Source organism: Peromyscus leucopus, chromosome 11 (assembly GCF_004664715.2).
Source record: "Peromyscus leucopus breed LL Stock chromosome 11, UCI_PerLeu_2.1, whole genome shotgun sequence".
NCBI classification, from domain to species: Eukaryota; Metazoa; Chordata; class Mammalia; order Rodentia; family Cricetidae; genus Peromyscus; species Peromyscus leucopus.
The window spans coordinates 27,616,599-27,634,972 of NC_051072.1; the positions used below are offsets into that span (position 1 = coordinate 27,616,599).

Consider the following 18,374-nt stretch of genomic DNA (forward strand, 5'->3'; position numbering starts at 1 on the left):
ACATTTGGCCTTACTCCATAAACTAGTGTCTCTGATCATATGTGCTCATCTCTCTAACATGCTAGATCTTATTTATTGATGTTCGTTTGGTGCCCCAGCCTGGAAATGGAAGCAGTCCTGCGACAGGTGTTACCTGAGAACACTGGTTATAGAGAAGCAGGATTTGAGCCATGATGTCTTGATCAAGCCTGACTAGAAGTTGCTGCTTGGGGGCATGGAGGGCCACAGCCCCATAGATCAAGATAAGGTCTGTCTTGGTCAGGCTCTTTTTTCCAGAAAAAATACCCTTAAAGACAAGAAAAGGGAGATATAGATCATGTGAGGGAATTTGCTTTCTCTCATAGTTTGTCTTAATTCCGTGGACCACCACAAGGGTTAAATAACCGGACTGGGATGATTGCAGTGATTCTAAAACTGGTATGTTCTTGCTTGTACAAATGTGAACAACCGGGACCGCGGTGGGACCGTGAAGCTTATGTTAATTAGTGTCCACTCCATCCCTCCTTCAGGGAAGTGAGGTAAATGTCACTGAAGCTGTGGTTCGACAAATGCAGACACATGTAGGCTTTCCTGGTCAGCGCTAGCTTCAGTGAAAATGGAGTAGCCTCAGTGAAAAGGGAGCTGGCCATCCTGCAGCGCCAAAGCTCAGAATTGAGAGCGGTAAGAACAGTGTAGAACAGAGATGTTCACTGAAGAGTTAAACATTGCTTGCCTCTGAGGTTACTATGGGCTTCAGAGAAAAAAAAAATTATTCCCTTACCTTACATCGGTTGATAAAAAACTTCTCCTTATCTTGGAATGTTTTAAGAACTTTCAGAACAGTATCCAAGTGGTTCTCAGAGCAGTATCCTAAAATAGAGGTTGTCCCCTAAAATCAGAAGGAGCAGATTTTGAGTATAACCATGCATTCAATATATACTTATTGAGTATCTACCACTGTGTGACAGACACTTTTTTTGGTCATTGGAAGATACAGGGTTGAACAGAGCATCCCAAAACCTCCTTCCCCATGGAGTACAGAGCAAGATAATACTGCTGGCAGGCCACAGGGTGTGACAAGCGATGCCGAGGTCAAGGCAGCAGCTGATGAAGACTGAGGAAATCTGTCATGTCAATAGGGGGGTTAGCGATTCCCGCACAGACACAGTCAGGTTAAGCAGAGGCAGCGCCCTGACTGTAGGGAAAGCATGAGTTGCTGGGATTCCTACAAGGGAGAGTTCCAAACAGAGAGTAAATGCAAATGCCTGAAGCCACTGAAAAGAGCTGAGGGACTGATCTTAAAGGTCGGGGAACCCTGAGGTCAACAGCTGACCCCCAAGAGTTGGATGCACACCACTCATGTTGGTATTTTTTTACATTATTTTTTAAGTTTAACTTTTGTTCCCAATCAACAAATAAGAAGTGGTGCAACAAATATTTAAGTGGTACAGTGTGGAGCTCTGATGCCTGCCTACACTGTGGGATATTCAAATGAGGCTGAATATCATATTTGTTGTCCTAAATACCTACAGTTGCTTATGAGTGTGTGTGTGTGTGTGTGTGTGTGTGTGTGTGTGTATGTGTGTGTATGTGTGTGTGTGTGTGTGTGTGGAGGGGTGAGGGTAACATCTAAAACCCATTATTTTGGGGCATTATGAAAGGCCTAAAATACATTATAACCAGCAATGTTTGTTGATAATTTTACACTGTTGAAATGGCCTCATATACGAGGTGATTTAACTCTTGAAGTCTGGTTGTCAAGACCTGGTTATTTCCTGTTTTAATGATACAGCCCCTGCCCATAGTCTCCTTCCCATCTTGCTTTCTCAATATGGACGCTACCGTAAAATCTTCCTTATGATTCCTACAAGAATCTTGTCATGGTTCTTTGATTGCAGTTTGTTTCATGCATACAGTCACATTTCATCTGGACACACAACACTACTGGGGTGCTGTGTTTAGTTTTGACACACAAGCCCCACCCCCGACAGTGGAAGGCACTTGGCACACACACTCTTACCAAATAGCCTGTGGCCCAGTGGCCTCAGTCAAAGCCCTAAGACACAAATTTGTTTGAATCTTGTAGACTGTTTGCTTTTTTTGTTCAATTCATCTGTCATTCCAGCCTGACAAAACCCAGTCCCTGGACAAATAGACTCTCAGTTGACCTAGCGCTTGAGCTGCTGGAGAACATTTGAGAAAGCCAGGGAGTTCCACCTTGGTGGGGCCCTCAAATCCATAGAACTGTCTCAAGACTTTTGTTTAGTTTTCTTCTCTCATTTCTTTCAAGTTGCAAGTTCAACCTCAAGTAGTCTGGTGTTACTCAAATGATATCATGTGTGTGAGATGCACAGACAGAAAGGCATGGTCTCACTTACCATGTCATGTGTTGGCACTCAACTCACCTACATGGCATTCCTAAGTGACTTGAATGTGTGGGGGCACTCACTAACTTCAATGAAAGTAAACAAGTTATCTGAGGAGCTCCGAGGAATGTCATATTTTGTCATAGTTGGTGAAACTCTTTAAGAGTCTTAATGGATGCTTACACTGGACCCAAAGTTACTTTGCTTCTAAGAGTACAGCTCCATGAAAATGGACAGTATAATGGGGAAGTCGTGTTAGAAATATCACCCAGGGAGGCTGATGGTCACACACCCTGAGAAGGGGGGACAGTGGAGCAGAGGCAGCTTCACACACCCAATCAAGTTTCATGGTTTCTCCTATTTACTGTGAGAGAAAGAAACTTAAACATCTTAGAATTTCTGGGGAGAGATGTAACAAGATAACGCTACAAGATTTTTTTTTTTTTTTAGCAGTTTCTATTAATGGGGGAGCCCTTCTCATTATTTTCAATATAAACCTTTCCTTTTCTCCACAGTAGCACATGCTCTGTCAAAAAGGCTAAGTAGGAGTAAATAAAAACATCTCTCTGTCTCTCTTAGGTTTGTGTTCATTACTCTCTCTAGATGACTGTTAAAGTCACTCTCAGCTTGAAAATTCAGTCATCCTGACGGTCATCATCATCCTCCAAGAAATCAGTGCTAAGACATAAGACACATCATGGAGGTATTAAGCGAGAATGTTTGAAATTCATGTTGCAGTATTTTTACAGACTTGACAGAAAAAAATAATAAGGTACTGACATTTAAACAGGGAAACTTTTTTTTTTTTTCTGGAAAGAAATCCCTTTGGACTTTTCTAAATGTACAAAGGAAGAGTTCTAGTTAACAAGACAGCCGGGGTTGTCTCAAGTTCTGTGGAGAGGAATAACAGCTATCACCAGAAGAGGGGACTGACATGGGGTCTCACCTGTCTCTGGTCCCCCAGCTGGCTGGGAGTGACCAAGAACTCCTTGATCTGTGAGCTCACAAACTCTGTGTCTGGACAGGATGCTAAGGTAGTTCCCAAGGCTTTCCAAAGAAATTTCTGGAAAACAAAAGATGAGCTGTAGGATTCTAAAAGTTTGGAAAACAAGATTGATGCGAAAGGGGAGGAGTTGAAGTAGTCATAAGGAAAAAAAAAACCACTTGGCCTTAATTTATAATTGCCTAATAACTGCGTGCCTCACACATATTCTCTTTCTGAGAATGTGTTTCCTTCAGGCTTTCTCTCCACCGGTGTTCTGCATGCCTTCAGAAAGTGTTCCTAACATTATCATGACGTTCACTCTCTATCATAACTTCTTTTTGAAAATGTATACATGTATACAATATATCTTTGTCATATCCATTCACTATTCCCTCCTTCCAGCTCCCCTGGGCCCTCTATAACACATCTCCTATCTTCTTCTCAACCCATTTAATCCAGTGCTGTCCATATGAACTTATGTATGGGGGTCATCCACTGAGGCATGGGAAACCTAGTAGTTCCCTATAGTTCCCTAACCCTAACCAATGAAAAGTGCCTCTCTCTCCTTTCCTCAGCAAATGTCTGACAGTAGCTCCCCAGCTAGAGATGGGGCTTCTGGATACCTCCCTCTTCCAGGCTGGAATTTTTAAGTCTCTTTTATGCCCATGGCCAAGGAAGACCTTGTGTGTTGTTAACTTATGAGGTCAAGTTAGCTAGCCAGTTAGGAATAAGAGACTACATGGAATAGAAACAATCTGTCCCAACTAAGACCATGACGTACAAAGGAAGCTCTAGTATACACTGAGAGTCTGCTTGAGAAGACTGAAAGCTGAATCCACAAAGCCCAGTTCCAAGTGCAAGATTGTGGAGGAAATGAATGGCTGTTACTTCAGCCTGTTAGAAATGGCTTGTTATGCAGCAAAAACTAACTGGGTACACATTTAATTAACTTATTTTCAGTGTAAGGATTAAATTGTTCTGCCTCTCTGGGTATTGTAGCTCATGCCTGTTATCTTAGTGCTCAGGAACCTAAGGAAGATTTCCATGAAATTCCAGGTTTGCCTGAGCTACAGAGTAAAACACTGTTTGAAAAAAAAACCAAACTCCTCAGAATTGGTCTGCCTCTTTAGAAAGTTATTATCTTGGAACAATCTTGTAGGTTTGGAAACTGCTGGGTGAATGGCATGACTTCAGGTACACAGAGACTATTTGTGCAATGAGGAAAAGAAAGGCATTGCCTACATAGTCTTAACCTGCATCTCCAGGCTTTGTGGACCAGTCTGGAGAATTGGTACTTTGAACCAAATCAGAGCCAGTCAGGGAGAACTTGGAGAAGCATATGGAAGAATTGAAGTTAATAATGAATAATAATAATTTGGTATTAGAAATTGTGAAACTTAAGAAATATTTTTCTTGAGTACTAAAATTTATAAATGATCTTTAACCTAAAAATAACCACGGTCAAAGCTGCTTTTATACCCAGCACACATGTACTACTTAGGGACCTGCTTCTGCACCTGTTGAAACCCTTGAAATATATCAAACCATGGATATTCTGAGGATTCAGAGATTTAAACAGTTTTCCACAGGCAATATTAGGAGTACATAGCACACCCTGGATTCAAATTCCATTTAGAATGGAACTCTGCAGGGTGGAGGGTTATGGGCATGACACAAGGGAACTCAAGAACTGGATTTTGAACAACCTCTTGCCTCTAACTTTGCTCAAGTTTAGTATTGTTTCTGGCTGCCTGGCTTGTAACACTGGCATAATGGGACCCAAAGCACAAACTGACATTCAACCAGCTCAGCCGTTTGCCTTCCTGTGTCCATTCTTCCTCCTCTAGAAGAGATCCCTGGAATGTAGCACAAACCTATTGCTCAACAATATTCCTTAAAGATGGGTGTGGTCTTATGAGCGTGGTAGGCTACACATGAGATGAAGAGAAGGAGGAAATACTCAACACTCAGCAAGTGACCTAAGGGGAGTCCTTTATCTAATCATTCTTTTCTCCTTTTGGATGCACTGAAGACAAAATAAAGCACGAGAAGCCATTTTGGGTCATAAGGTGGATGCCAAAGTCCCTTTGTTGAAAAACCAACCTTTTCTATGGAGCTGTTGGAGTAACTGCCCATTTGCTGACTGAAATCCCGACTCAGCTGACTGGTCCAGGCTACATCACTAATTTTCCATAAAGATTCCTTGAGCAACTGTTACAGGAAGTGAAAGTTACACGTGAGTTCGACTATTTAGTGGGTTTTCCTGAAACTTTTTTTTTTTTTACTTTCTAAAATCTATCTGTCTATCTATCTATCTATCTATCTATCTATCTATCTATCTATCTATCTATCCGTCTATAACTGGGATCATTCTTTTCTCATTAAGTAACTTATTATTTTGTAAACTTTCCTTTCATTTATTTTTAAAACTACTTTTTTGATGTTCTGAATTCCTATTAAGACTAAAATACACATATGTAGAAATTACTTTATGCAAGTACCTTCCTTTCCTTTCTTAAACAAAACTTACACAAAGATTAAAATAGAATATAATCAGAAACACAAATTGCAGTTAACATATTTCAAGCTTTGGTAGATTTGGAAAAACTCCATTAGTCAATGTTTGTGGGGCTTATTGCCTACAAAATGTGAGAGAGAGCTTTCAAGTAGGGGATGGAATATCTTCAAGAACCAAACAGAGACACAGGTGCATTTCTGCCAACTTGCCCTCTTCCAAGTGGACCTTCCTGAACTTACCAGATGTTCCAAAACAGAACCATAGGGAAGACTCTTGAATCCTTGTATTGCCTCATGGAATGGTGTGTTAAAAAGAAGTTTTATCTTATTGGAGGACAAAAATCTGTTAGGATTTCTAAAACGCATTATTTCTCCTACATTTCCTCCTCTTTAAGTTTAGAAAAGAACACTTAATGTCAAAGGCCCGTGAAAAGATTGTATGCATTTTTGAAACCAGAGCCTCTTAGTGGGCCTCTTCAGGAAAAGAAATGAAACAGTCTTGGAAGTTTGAGGGAAGAACATATGTTACACGGCTTTGAAAAAAGATTAGTTGCACACTCAAGCCTGGAAGAAGGAAGCGACCTGCTTTGGAGGCTTCCTGTTGGAAGAAAGAAATTCCCCATCGCAAACAGCTATTTTTAAAAGAATAGCTAGTGAATACAGGGTGAGGATTTTGAGACAGGAAGGAGGGTATAAAAGAAATAGGGAACTGAAAACCAAGGACCAGCTGAGCAGGGCCACCACTTTCAGATCTTTCAGTGCATTTATATCAAAAAAGAAACAAGTCTTTGAAACATGGCAGTTCTTCAGTCCCGCTCCTAGAAATGCTGATTTTTGAAGAAGCATTGAAAAAAGGCAGAGGAGGTACTGTGACGAGACCATTGAAAATTGACACTTTTGTAATTTTTAAAGCATGTTTATTGACTTGGTGGTGCGTGGGTGGAGGTATGAGGACAATTTGTGGGAGTTGGTTCTCTTCTTCCACTGTAGGGGAATGGAAATGGAACTTGAGTTGTCAGTCTTGGGGGCAAGCGCCCTTATCTGCTGAGCCATTCTGCTAGCCTGAAAACTGCCATGCTTAAGAAGCCGTAGGAAATTCCCATGTGGACAGATGATGATGGGAAACCTGCCTTACCGAAAGCTTCCCGTCCCTGAGCCCCTCCACTGCCCATGAGTTCCTGAGATGAAATTCTTATACGCTCCTGCCTGCAACTTAATATCCCCCACGGTACTGTTTATGTTTAAAAGTCCAAGGAGTTCACTGGCTACAGAGGAGGTTGTTTTCTGGAGAAAGGACACAGCATGGGCTTTTTGGGTTTTAGAAACCAGGGGTGGGTGAGGATAGCAGAAGGCAGACAGAGAAGAAAGAGTTTCATTTTGGAGCATAGAAGTGGGATTTGCATTAATCTCTGTTTTGTGAATGACAAAGGAAGGAAGGGGGTAACATTCTTGAAGAATCAAGAGTTAAGAGAGAGAAAAGTAGTTAAGTAAAATAGTGAAAGTTCTCTTTAACTCAGTCAACCTGAAGAACAAACATTAATGTTTGCATTATGACCTAAAGAAGGTTTAAGAGATTGCTGTAACATGCTAGTTATCTTCCCAAGCCAAGATGCACCCTTCTCTTTGGAATGCATTGTTTTGCTGTTACTTTAGTTGATAAGAGGGATAACTACCCAATTTTACCCTCCATCATCAATAGTTCTTGAGGATTCATACTTACCTGGCTGCTCATTAGTAGTCAGTGCAGGACCTACCCTTACCTGCAGCAACATGGTTTCCCACAGCACAATGCTGGAATTATTTCCTAGAAATGAAAATAGACATAATAACTTCAGGTAAACAAAGATCAATTCTCCCTGACTCAACATCTAGTGGATGAGACAGTTCTACCTCAAAGGTTTTCTTTGTCCAGGATGAGTGTTTTGAGAGGAAATTTACCACGTTGGCAACTTTAAACTTCTCATCAAATAGACAGAGTATCTCTAATCTATGATAAAATCTACTTATTTTTGCTAACTTCAGAATTAGTAACTGAAATGATCACATTTTGTAATGCATATTTTAACATGTTAATCTGAATAATAATTTTTTCAGTTATTTTTTGTTTTGGAAAGCTTTGGTGTGTGTGCGTGTGTGCGTGTGTGCGTGTGTGCGTGTGCGTGTGCGTGTGCGTGTGCGTGTGTGTGTGTGTGTGTGTGTGTATACATGCACCCATACTACCATACACAGATGGAGGTCATAGGACAACTTTTGTGCATTGTTTCTCTTCTATCATGCAGGTTCCAGAGACCCAACTCAGGCTGCCAGGGTGTGGTTGGTGGCAAGTGTCATTACCCACCAAGACATCACCCAGGCCCTGTTTTTATTTTATCTATTTTATCATGTAGCCCAGGCTGGCCTCAAACCTCACTATGTAGCTGAGAATGACCTTGAACAAGATTATTTCTACCTTTTGATTATTAGAGTCAAAGGTATACATCAGTAAGTAGTGACTTTTTAGATCATAGCAAAGGAAAATGTTTCTACATAAGGGAAAAGATCAGAGCAAAAATGTAAGTTCCTGTACAGCTCCCACTCCCGCTCTAATCACCAAGACTATTTGAGAACTAGAGGGTAAGAAGTCAAGGAAAACAAAGCCAACAAAACCTATCCAGCTCATTGCCTTAATTGCCTGAATTTGGCAGTTTTGCCTTATGGATTTATAAACAGTGCATCACTTCTTTGTGATCTTGCCTCCTAGCATAAAGACCCAACCACACTCCCTCATACCTTCAAGAGGCCTCAGGAGCTCAGGCAAGCGTGTTTTCCACAGGTCTACCAGCTTAGGATGGATTATCTCAGGCACTATCTTCAGAAGGCCTATTGCGCTGACCCCACATAATTTCCCTAAACTGGCCAGCATAGCTATGACCTAAAGGCGGAGGAGGACATGAACATCAAGTAAGAATGTATTTAGCAGGCTTTTGCCTTATCATGCTCTGTTAACAAAGAACCCGTCTCTTCATACATATTCAAGAGCAAAGGTAATATTTAGACTACCCTTTCATTTTTTTTTTGCCCTGAGGATAAAGCTTAAAAATACGGAAATGAGGAACAGAAAAATTAATGGAAAAAAAAATCAACACTTGGATATACTTATTTATTAAATAAGGACATGCGGAATATTGTCCACCTAAGTGATAGATAGGTGACCAGATAGGGAGAAGAGAAATATATACTGTAGGTATGAGATTTATTTGATGATACTTATGGATGAGATTCAGTACACATTTGTTTTAATTTTAATTCGGGGGGCTCATCTTGGATCTGAACCTTGTTTTTAAATAATTAAATTTTCATAAGAGTTTCAGAGTGAGCAGATAATTTTATCAGTAATCATTTTCATGAATGCCACAAGCAGAGCAGAACATTCATCATTACATTTTTAGCATTTCTTCTGGAGTGTTTTGCCAATTCTTCTCAGAATTTTATTTTAACTGGAACTGTCCATATTATCAGCTTAAATTTATCCTACATTGGTTCTTTGTAACTCACCAGAAGTCGGGCCAGCAGCTGCTGTGGTGAAGGGAGTTTCACTGGAAAGAGAAAGCAATTTTCGTCATCACCATAGGGGGCCAGGAAAAGTTGTATCAGGGTTGGGTGTGAGCTCAAAGTGTGGCTGGTAGCCATTGTGAAATGAGTCTCTCAGAAAAGAAACGTTTTGCTTTATTTATGGATGTACGAACCAGCTCCCGTAGAGATGACAAGTGCTGTTGACTCCTGGATGTCACGCTTCTTTTTCTCTTCTGCCATAACCAGAATTCTGATGATGTTGAACAGGTAGTCTAGCGTGCCCGTGTATTCTTCGGGTACCACAAAAGTCAGGATTCGTGGCCATAACACCTGTAGAAAGCATAGAAAGCATATTTACTTATTTTTCCCCTCTCTGTTTTAGAAACTTGTCTCTCGTGTGTTTTTATTTCAGTCTTCAGGTCAAGTCAAAGAGAAATCAAGAAATAAAATGTCTGCACATTCACGTTTGAGTGCTAGTTGATGTGAGTGTGGGTAGATATTTCTCCCTGGAGTTGCTTAACTGTGGAGTAAGGAAATTCTTTATTTTGAGCAATGGCTGCAAACACCATGGGTAATCCTGCCTCTCTGGGCTTCCTTGACAATGCCAGGGTTCTTCTTGTCAAAGCAACAACGAAATTACCCCACATATTTCCCCAAACTCCAACGTTGAAGTGAGTCTGGCCCTAGCGAGGATGAAGCTGAGAGAATGATTGGGCTGCTGTTATTCCTTGTGCTCAGTGGTTCTTCTGCCACTCTCCCTCGTTCTGAACCTTCTCTCTATTTAGCCTTTGATTAACATTTTCATACTTCATCAATCACAAGGCAAGAAGTCTGATGTGCCAGATTCTGTAAAGTTTAGGCTCCCTTACAAGTTTTGGGATGTTATTTTTTTCTGTTTTACTGACTCCTTGATGAGAAGGTTTTAAACTTTAGTGTGCACCAGAAATACTGGCACTTTTTCAGTTGTAGACTCTGATATGCTGATTCATTAGGTTTGGAATGTAGATTCAAAATGTGCTTTTGAAGCAAATATTCCAAATAACTCACGAACTGAATACTAGCCTCAGAGCCACCACAACTGGAGGAAGAGGGCCTATTGATTGTCTCCTTGTTCTGCCAAGGATTTTGAGCCATTAAAATCTATTCTCAGATGATTTTTCTCAAGAAAAATAGTTTCTCAGGAGCCTGTCTTTGAAGTTCAGATTAACTTGGTTTCCTACGTGCTCTGAGCTTGGGTACATTAAAACTACCTCTCTGCTTTGCAATATTCTAGGTAAGTTAGGATAAGATGAGAAGAAATATGTTAGAGATCTTATGAACTACAATGTGCTATCTACACGTAAGAAACTCATACCCATTGCCTTAATTATAAAGTTTATCTTGTTTTGAGAAACCTCTCTGTGCTGTGTGCTGAGCATCAAATTGTAATTCTTACAAACAGAATATCAAACTAGCTAAGGACACACCTTGTGCAAACTCCAGTTTTTACCCAGAAGTGAGCAGCTACCTAAAGAGGTGATCACAGTAACTTAAGTGGTAATGAGAGTCCCTTACCTGGGGCATCCCAATCACCAATGGGTCCAGAGATTTCAAGACCTCTAGGCTTGTTTCTTGAATAGATCTCTCTTCCTCTTCATCATCTTGGGAGTTACATTTCACTGGTTTCTCCTTTAAGAAAGGTTAAACAACTTCCTTTAACCTTACTTTGGAGTGTTTTCAGACTCTGGGCAGAAGATTCAACCAAAGGGCTCAGGGGGCCCAGTGATCTTGATCCCTAACATCAATCAAGTCCCCACTTGAAAGTGCCCCTTGGAGGAATGGCCAAAACACAAAAGCTAGGTTCCTTTCTCAGAGAAAATTGATTTAACCTCCTGCGTGTTCACTCTAAGCTAGAAATGGCATTAGTGAAGGGGAAAGGGACCAGAGAGAACCAGGGGCTTAGATAAAAAATAAAGAAAAGTGATAAGACCAAGGTTATGCTTGGGAACCATCAGTTTCTTTGAGCTTCATTGAGTCAACTGTACTTGAAGGAGGACAATAATCAAAACTGTAGTGTGTTCATACCAGGTTCCTGTTGGACATGGCAAACTGGGAGAAGATATAATTGATCAAGGGCCATCCTTCTCGAGCTTCAATGTAGCCCTTTTCACACATGGTTTGGATGAGAAGAAGGGTAGACTTCCTTACCTGGAGGAAGAGTAATAAACCGGAAATGTTTTCTGCTTCACAGAAAGGAGCTGACCTTCCAATTTCCTGTCATGAACCATCCAAAGGTGGGAACTTAAAAAAGATACGTTTTCACACGACTATCACTTAACCCAGAATCTCTTAGAAGAATTTGTTCTCTTCATAAGGCTTCCATAAAGGATTGGCTCCAAAGTATTGTTTCATATACAAATTAAAATAATTGTTAATTTTTTTCTTATAACTTTTCTAACATGAAAAACTTGAATACCAGGACACAGGAAACATCAGGCAGTCTTCTGCCTATAGGACTTCTTCTTGATGGTGTTAGGTTGACAAACAGAATATCCATGTTGAGAAAAAGACTCATGGCTTTTTCATGAAAGGGGAAGAAGATGCGTTATATTTTTTTTAAAAAGTTATTTATTTTTTGAGATTATAACACAATTATGTCATTTTCCCATTCTTTTTCCTCCCTCCAAACCCTCTCATATATCTTCTCTTGCTCTTTTTCATACTCATGGCCTCCTTTTTTCATTAATTGTTGCTACACACATGTACACACATACATATTTACTAAATATGTATGTATAACCCGGTCTATTTGTATGCTACTTGTTTGCATGTTTCAGGGCTGACCATTTATTATTGGATAAGCAGTTGTTGTGCTCTTCCCCAGGGAAGACTATTTCTCTGTTCTCAGCAATCCTTAGCTGCTGTAGTTCTTTGTGTAGGGTTGAGGCCTCATGAGTTTCCCTCTATGACTAGCATGTCTATTGTTCTTGTTCAGCTCATGTTTTTTCTTAAACATTTCTATTTATTGTGTGTGTGTGTGTGTGTGTGCGCACACGCGCGTGTGCGTGTGCATGTGCATGCTACAGCACATATGTGGAGGTAAAAAGACAACTTGCTGGAATGGGTCTTTCTTTCCTTTACATGGACCCCCAGGATTAATTCCCAGGTTGTCATACTTAGCAGCAGGTGCATTTTCTCACTGAGCTACCTCTTTGGCCCACATCTTTATAACCATCTTTTAAAAAATCTATTTGAAGAGCATTGCAGCATTGGGATGAGCAAAAGTCTTTTGTTTCACTAGGAAGACTTGGAACTGTATGTAAATTAGGATGTAATTTGTCTTTGGGGGTTGAATTCTTTGAAGAATGTCATTGATCACATTGAGCAATTTATAAAGAAGTTTCACACTAGAACCTCAAAGAACCAGAATAATTCCAATCACTCCCGAAGCTACCACCAACCAAATAAAAGTACCTATTAACTCTCTTACTTTTACATTGAGGTCACTCATGACAATTTTGACTGATTTTTCAATTGAAGTTGTGTGATTCCTAAACCTGGGCTCTGAAAGATAAAAAGAGAAACTGAGGTCAGACCCAGTAGGAATACAGTCTGATCTAGACTTGGTAAAAACACATTAGAATCAAGTCACAAAATTGGAAGATTCTGGTTGTTAACATCATATGCTATTCATTCCCTTCCTATCTGTCTTCTTTTCTGATCATTAACCATGATAATTTCTCTTTTGGTTTTCTGTTATACCTGTTTCTTCCATCAAAGATTAAGTTCCAGCATGTATTCAATACACTATGCCCAGTGTGTTAGCTGTGAAATTCATACAACTACTTGGTATTGTTATCAGCTGAGTCTTCAACAACTGCGTTTTTAAAACTACCATGTTATGAAAAAAATGAATTCTTGTATTTTACTGAATTCATGATATCAACCATTTTATAGTGTATGATTATTTTTAACTATACTAAAAAAGAAAAAAATATAGTGGAAAATCAGAATTAAAGATGTTATTGAAAGACATGTTCACTATTATAAAAATATGATTTTTGGAAGTCATGAGATATAGTAATTAATTACATTCTACCTTTTTTTTTTTAAAGATTTATTTATTATGTATACAGTGTTCTGCCTGCACACCAGAAGAGGGCACCAGATCTCACTATAGAAGGTTGTGAGCCACCATATGGTTGCTGGGAATTGAACTCAGGACCTCTGGAAGAACAGCCAGTCCTCTTAACCTCTGAGCCATTTCTCCAGCCCCTCTACCTTGTTTTTAATGTAGAGAATTCTATATCCCTTTACTATTTACAATTAAGCCACTTCACTAAATTGCTGTATCTTCCAAATTTTAAATTAAGTTCCTCAAGTTTCTTTCTTCCTCAATGAAATGCATTTGTAAATTTCACAAAAGAAGAGAAGCAACTGAAAATGCCTGCTTCAATGGGTGAGACCACAGAAGAGCCAGGAGACAGTTTCATTTTTAGGGGACCTTGCACAGAACACGTAGCACAGGATTTGGGAACCGTGGGCCCCTGTTACCATCTTGCTGATAACTTGAACTGTCCTGGCTTCATCTCTACTACTCACCCTCAGCATTGATAGTCGATCTCAACAAAGTTAATATTCCTGTTCGAACAGCCTCGTTGGTGCTTCTTATTTGTTCATCAAAAAACTCCAGCAGGTCTGCAGGATTGGCATGAGCTGCAGGTTTAGAAATACCAAGTTTGTGAGAATGCTTCCAACGAATTCATATTAGCATATATTAATTATACATTATGTTGTTTTGATATGTGCATGTAGCATATACAAGAACTCATTTTCTGCTTAGGTAAGGTACTTGTGAATGGGAAGACAGGAATTTCTTCATGAGGATTGTCAAGGCCGCTCTGTGGTTGGTTTTGTGACTTCCAGGCTTCTGTAGTAATGAGAATTAGTTAAGCAGTTTGTTCTCTAGAAAGTCGCAGGACCTGGGTTACTCTGCTTATACCTGTGACTTTGGTCTCATGTGAAGTTGAGGATGTTGGTAGAAACAATCTAGAGATGGCTTGTAGAATGGGTCCTAATTCGAAGGAACTAGTGTCCCTTATAAGAAAAGGATACGAGGTATATGAAGGGGCATGGTGAGAACACTGAAGATGGAGCCAGAGCCTGGACGAATGTCTCATCAGCCTAGAAACTGGAGGGCTACAGGACAGAGCAATACAATGGCTGACTAGGGGATGGATATCAGAGTAAAGTGAATTAGTGAATTCGGCTAGCTGGGAAGAAGAATGTACATAATCAGAGGAGGTAGGAGAGAATAGAGAGAACTGAACATCATCTAGAGGACCTTGGCTTGATTCCCAGTACCCACACGATGCCTCTAAAGCATCTTTAACTCCAGTTCCATGTGATTCAATGCTCTCTTCTGGTCTCCAAGGGCACTAACACAGCTCACAGACATACACACAAGCAAAACACCCATAAATGTAAAAAAAAAAAAGGTTAAAAATACTTAGAAACCATAAAAATATGCAATGGGGTGGGAGAGGTGACCTGGGGGAGGTGCTCTCAGAGGAACCCAAAGGCTGTTTTCAACTGTGGTTTTATACACTGATCCAGGGACCTTGGCATCTGCCTTGTAATCTGTGCCAGGCATTTACCAGGTGATAGAAAGGAAACCTAAGTAAGGTGTTGCAAACATAAGATGAATAGAAAGAAGAGGAGAAAAAAGGGGAGAGAGAATTTTTTACTCAAGTGCTTGGAATCAAAGGAATGACCAAGAATGAAACCAACCAACCAACCATGACTTCAGACTTGACAGTGTCACAGTGTCTTATCTACTCAGAGAAACAGCAATTTCCTATCTTTAGGGTGAGAAATTCATGCTGGTTTCCTAGAAAATCCTCTGGTTGGTAGCAGATAATTCTCTCTACCTGGAACCTCCTGGTCCCAGGGCAGCCTGACATGACTGATTACCCAACCCATGCCACTCATCGTGTGTTCTTGTGAGTAGAAGGGCAGGCAGAGGATGCTGTGAGCGTTAGGAACATTCTGTATGTGTGGAAGCAATTCCGCTGACAGCACACTCTACCATCTTTGTCATTTTGAGATATTTTTATGAACAGTCCGGATGCTGGGTCATACCTAGAACGAGGAAACAGCTTGAAGCTTCAATTTTGTTTTCCTTTATCGGAGGCTCTGGTACTCTGCAGAACTGAATAGAAAGGAGCAACAATCGGGCGTAGACAGGAGTTAAAAGTAGAGAAATAGTTCAGATTGAACAAGCAGGCTTGACAGCACGGACTTCCTACCTGGTGGAGCAAACTGGAGAGGATGGATCTTCTCAGGTTCATGGGAAGGGCAATGTCATAGAGGACTGTTGCGGTCAGTATCTGTTTTAGACTCTAAAACGGAAGCACTTGTGCGTTAGACGGGTGATGCCAGAGAAGCAGCCGCACAAGAGATAAAGGCCAATGACTACATTTGGTGAGAAGAACACACCCGACCTCACTGCCCTTACAAGTTTTCTTAGTGATTCTGATCTCATCAGCTTGGAGTGACAGTGCTTTGGTGCCCTTTGGAGTTTCCGTCAACAGCTGTGACAAGCTCGGTATGTCTGTTGTGTCCCCAAAAGTATTTAAGTGGAGCTACTTACGGAACAGGTGTTTGAGCTCCCCCAGTGTCCTTGAGACTTCGTGTCCTCAAAAAGGTTGCACGGGGAGCCTCTCCTCTCACCTGTGTGATGTAGAAATCACTCTCCTTGTCTTTATACTGGGTCAGGAGCCAGGGTATTTGGCTCAAGGCATATTCACGAAAGTCTTCCCGATGCAGCAGCAGGCTGATGGTGGGGCCGTGGATCTTGACAATGGCGAAAGTCTGTAAAGGCAATAGGCAAAGGTCATTGTCGACACTGTGCCGTGCTCTGTGTATAGATTTCAGTGCACCGAGTGCCTTGGGGACTCCATAAACACAAAAATCTCCTTTAGGGAAAAAATTCCTTTAGGGAGAAAAAAACACCTTTAGAAATGAAGCAGTTCTATTTTTTTCTTTTTGGAAAATGCACAGGTAAAGAGAGCTGCATGAACAACATGACTATTGTAGAACAGTTTCCTCCAGATTAAAACCTTCCATTTTGGAGGGACGTTGCTAAGACTCAAGGTGTGAAGTGTAAAGCAACAGGATGTTTTAAGGGGAGATGAAATATTCCTTCCAGCAGGAAAGTTTGTTTCTAGTGACAGAACACTTCACTATCTGAGATTACAACCTTTTATTTTTCAGGGAAGCTCCTCATGACACAAGTTGTTTAGAGGGAGGTGAAACAATAGGATGATCCAAGAGGAAGCGAAACATTCCATTCTGCAGGGATGCTCATTAAGCTCAGGAAGCAAAAAACTCAGTGTTTTCAGGAAGTTCCTGAAGCTGACAAGATTCTCTAGACCTCCCCCTCGACAGGAACATATAAGCAGTAAGACTGGCTGAGAGACACTCTTACACAAACTCAACTGCCCGAAAGAAGCAGAAACCAGCTGGGCTGCTTGGAGGAGGCTCAGATCAATTGAACTACCTGGAAAGGACACCCTTCAACCCAGCAGAGCCTCCTGAAGGCTGGGTAGCACACTATAAGTTTCTAGCTTCCATGAGTTGTCCCCCATGCTGGGATGGTCTTTGGTGATACAGCTGTCTTGAAGGAGTCGTTTTTGCTCCTGAATCTGACCACTATGTCCTGTAATTAATACCAGTAAGATTCCTTGCTTCAGCAAGTTGGACTTTGGAGATACTTTGATCTGCTCTCAGTCCCCTGTCTTCAGTGTCTTCTCAGCTGAGTCCATGTTTGTTTATATGTTCCCAAGAGGAGTGTCACACAACATTCCATATTACTTTGACACTTTCCCCTCACACCATTTTCCCTACAATATTTTACTTACTTTCTTCCTTTTCTTAAAGTTTTAGATGTTCTGTTCTAAATTTCCTACCTCCACTTCTTACCTCCCCCTCTTCTCAGAAGTCCACTCTAGTCCAGCTCCCATTTGACACTGGAAATGAGCAACTCCCAGAGCATAATATATGACAAATATTGACCATAAAAACCTAGGTATCACCACTATTTTTTTCTAGCAAAAATAATAGTTTTATTGCCTTCATTTTTTTCAAGACATATGCAGTTCCTTTTTCCTGACAAGATTCTTTTTACTATTCTCTCTCTCTCTCTTTTTTAAATGCTGAATGCTGTTTATTGAAGGAGGGAGGAGGTCTTAAATACAGGCTTACAGCACAATGGGAGAACCCCGGAGGGCAGACAGTCGCTACTGATGTTTTACACTCTTGCATCTAAGCTGTTAACACCCATTATGCAGGATACACAGACAAGGACTTCTCTTAAGCATTCAGGAGGGTGGAACCCAGCAGGGAATTAGCATAGGGAGGATATCAAGGTCAAGGTCAGCAAGCAAGGCAACAGTTACCCAAAATGGGAGCCAGGGCCCTACAGATCCCCCTTTTACTAAAAAATGAGCTTCTGACTTAGTTGCATGGGACATCAACAGGTCACCTTACCCATCATGGAGATGCCTACCCAGTCCACACAGGCACTCTGTCTTAGGTTGGTGAGTGCCCCCCAGGCATTACCCATTCTGAATATCATACAGGCTCAATCGTGTATGAGCTGCAGAGTTAACTGCTGCCAAAGATCTCAAAGTGGTACTGGGCTTGCAATCTGTGTGTTCAACACAGAAAAGACCAACAGAAGTCCTAACCTACCCATAGCCTGTAGGCTAAAGGCAACTGAGCCATTCCCTTCCATAATGAGTCTTACTGCAAATTGGAGTCCTTGTAAGATGGTATCCCAAAAACAAATGGAACTTGAGTTTATAAATTTATAATTTTCAAAGCCAATCAAAATGTATATAACTATTGAATTAAATTGATCATGTCCAATAGAGTGAAGGATTAACTAACTGTTGTAGCTACTTTTGCTGCCCAGGTCTCCACTGTACTAGCTG

The 18,374-nt window shown here is 40.8% G+C and overlaps 1 protein-coding gene across 1 annotated transcript in view; it reads right to left on the reverse strand.

Moving 5' to 3' along the window:
- The window catches only part of Mroh2b (maestro heat like repeat family member 2B), a 59,111-nt gene that overhangs the window by 31,027 nt on the left and 9,710 nt on the right, over positions 1-18,374 (reverse strand). Inside the window, exons 7-21 of the mRNA XM_028875581.2 lie at positions 16,111-16,251; positions 15,687-15,779; positions 15,520-15,589; positions 13,981-14,094; positions 12,869-12,942; positions 11,464-11,586; positions 10,954-11,067; positions 9,573-9,729; positions 9,382-9,422; positions 8,617-8,758; positions 7,608-7,651; positions 5,434-5,541; positions 3,292-3,408; positions 761-868; positions 134-286 (exon numbers count right to left, since the gene is read on the reverse strand). Coding sequence (XP_028731414.1) covers positions 134-286; positions 761-868; positions 3,292-3,408; positions 5,434-5,541; positions 7,608-7,651; positions 8,617-8,758; positions 9,382-9,422; positions 9,573-9,729; positions 10,954-11,067; positions 11,464-11,586; positions 12,869-12,942; positions 13,981-14,094; positions 15,520-15,589; positions 15,687-15,779; positions 16,111-16,251 — 1,599 coding nt within the window. The remainder of the gene's footprint in view (positions 1-133; positions 287-760; positions 869-3,291; positions 3,409-5,433; positions 5,542-7,607; positions 7,652-8,616; positions 8,759-9,381; positions 9,423-9,572; positions 9,730-10,953; positions 11,068-11,463; positions 11,587-12,868; positions 12,943-13,980; positions 14,095-15,519; positions 15,590-15,686; positions 15,780-16,110; positions 16,252-18,374) is intronic.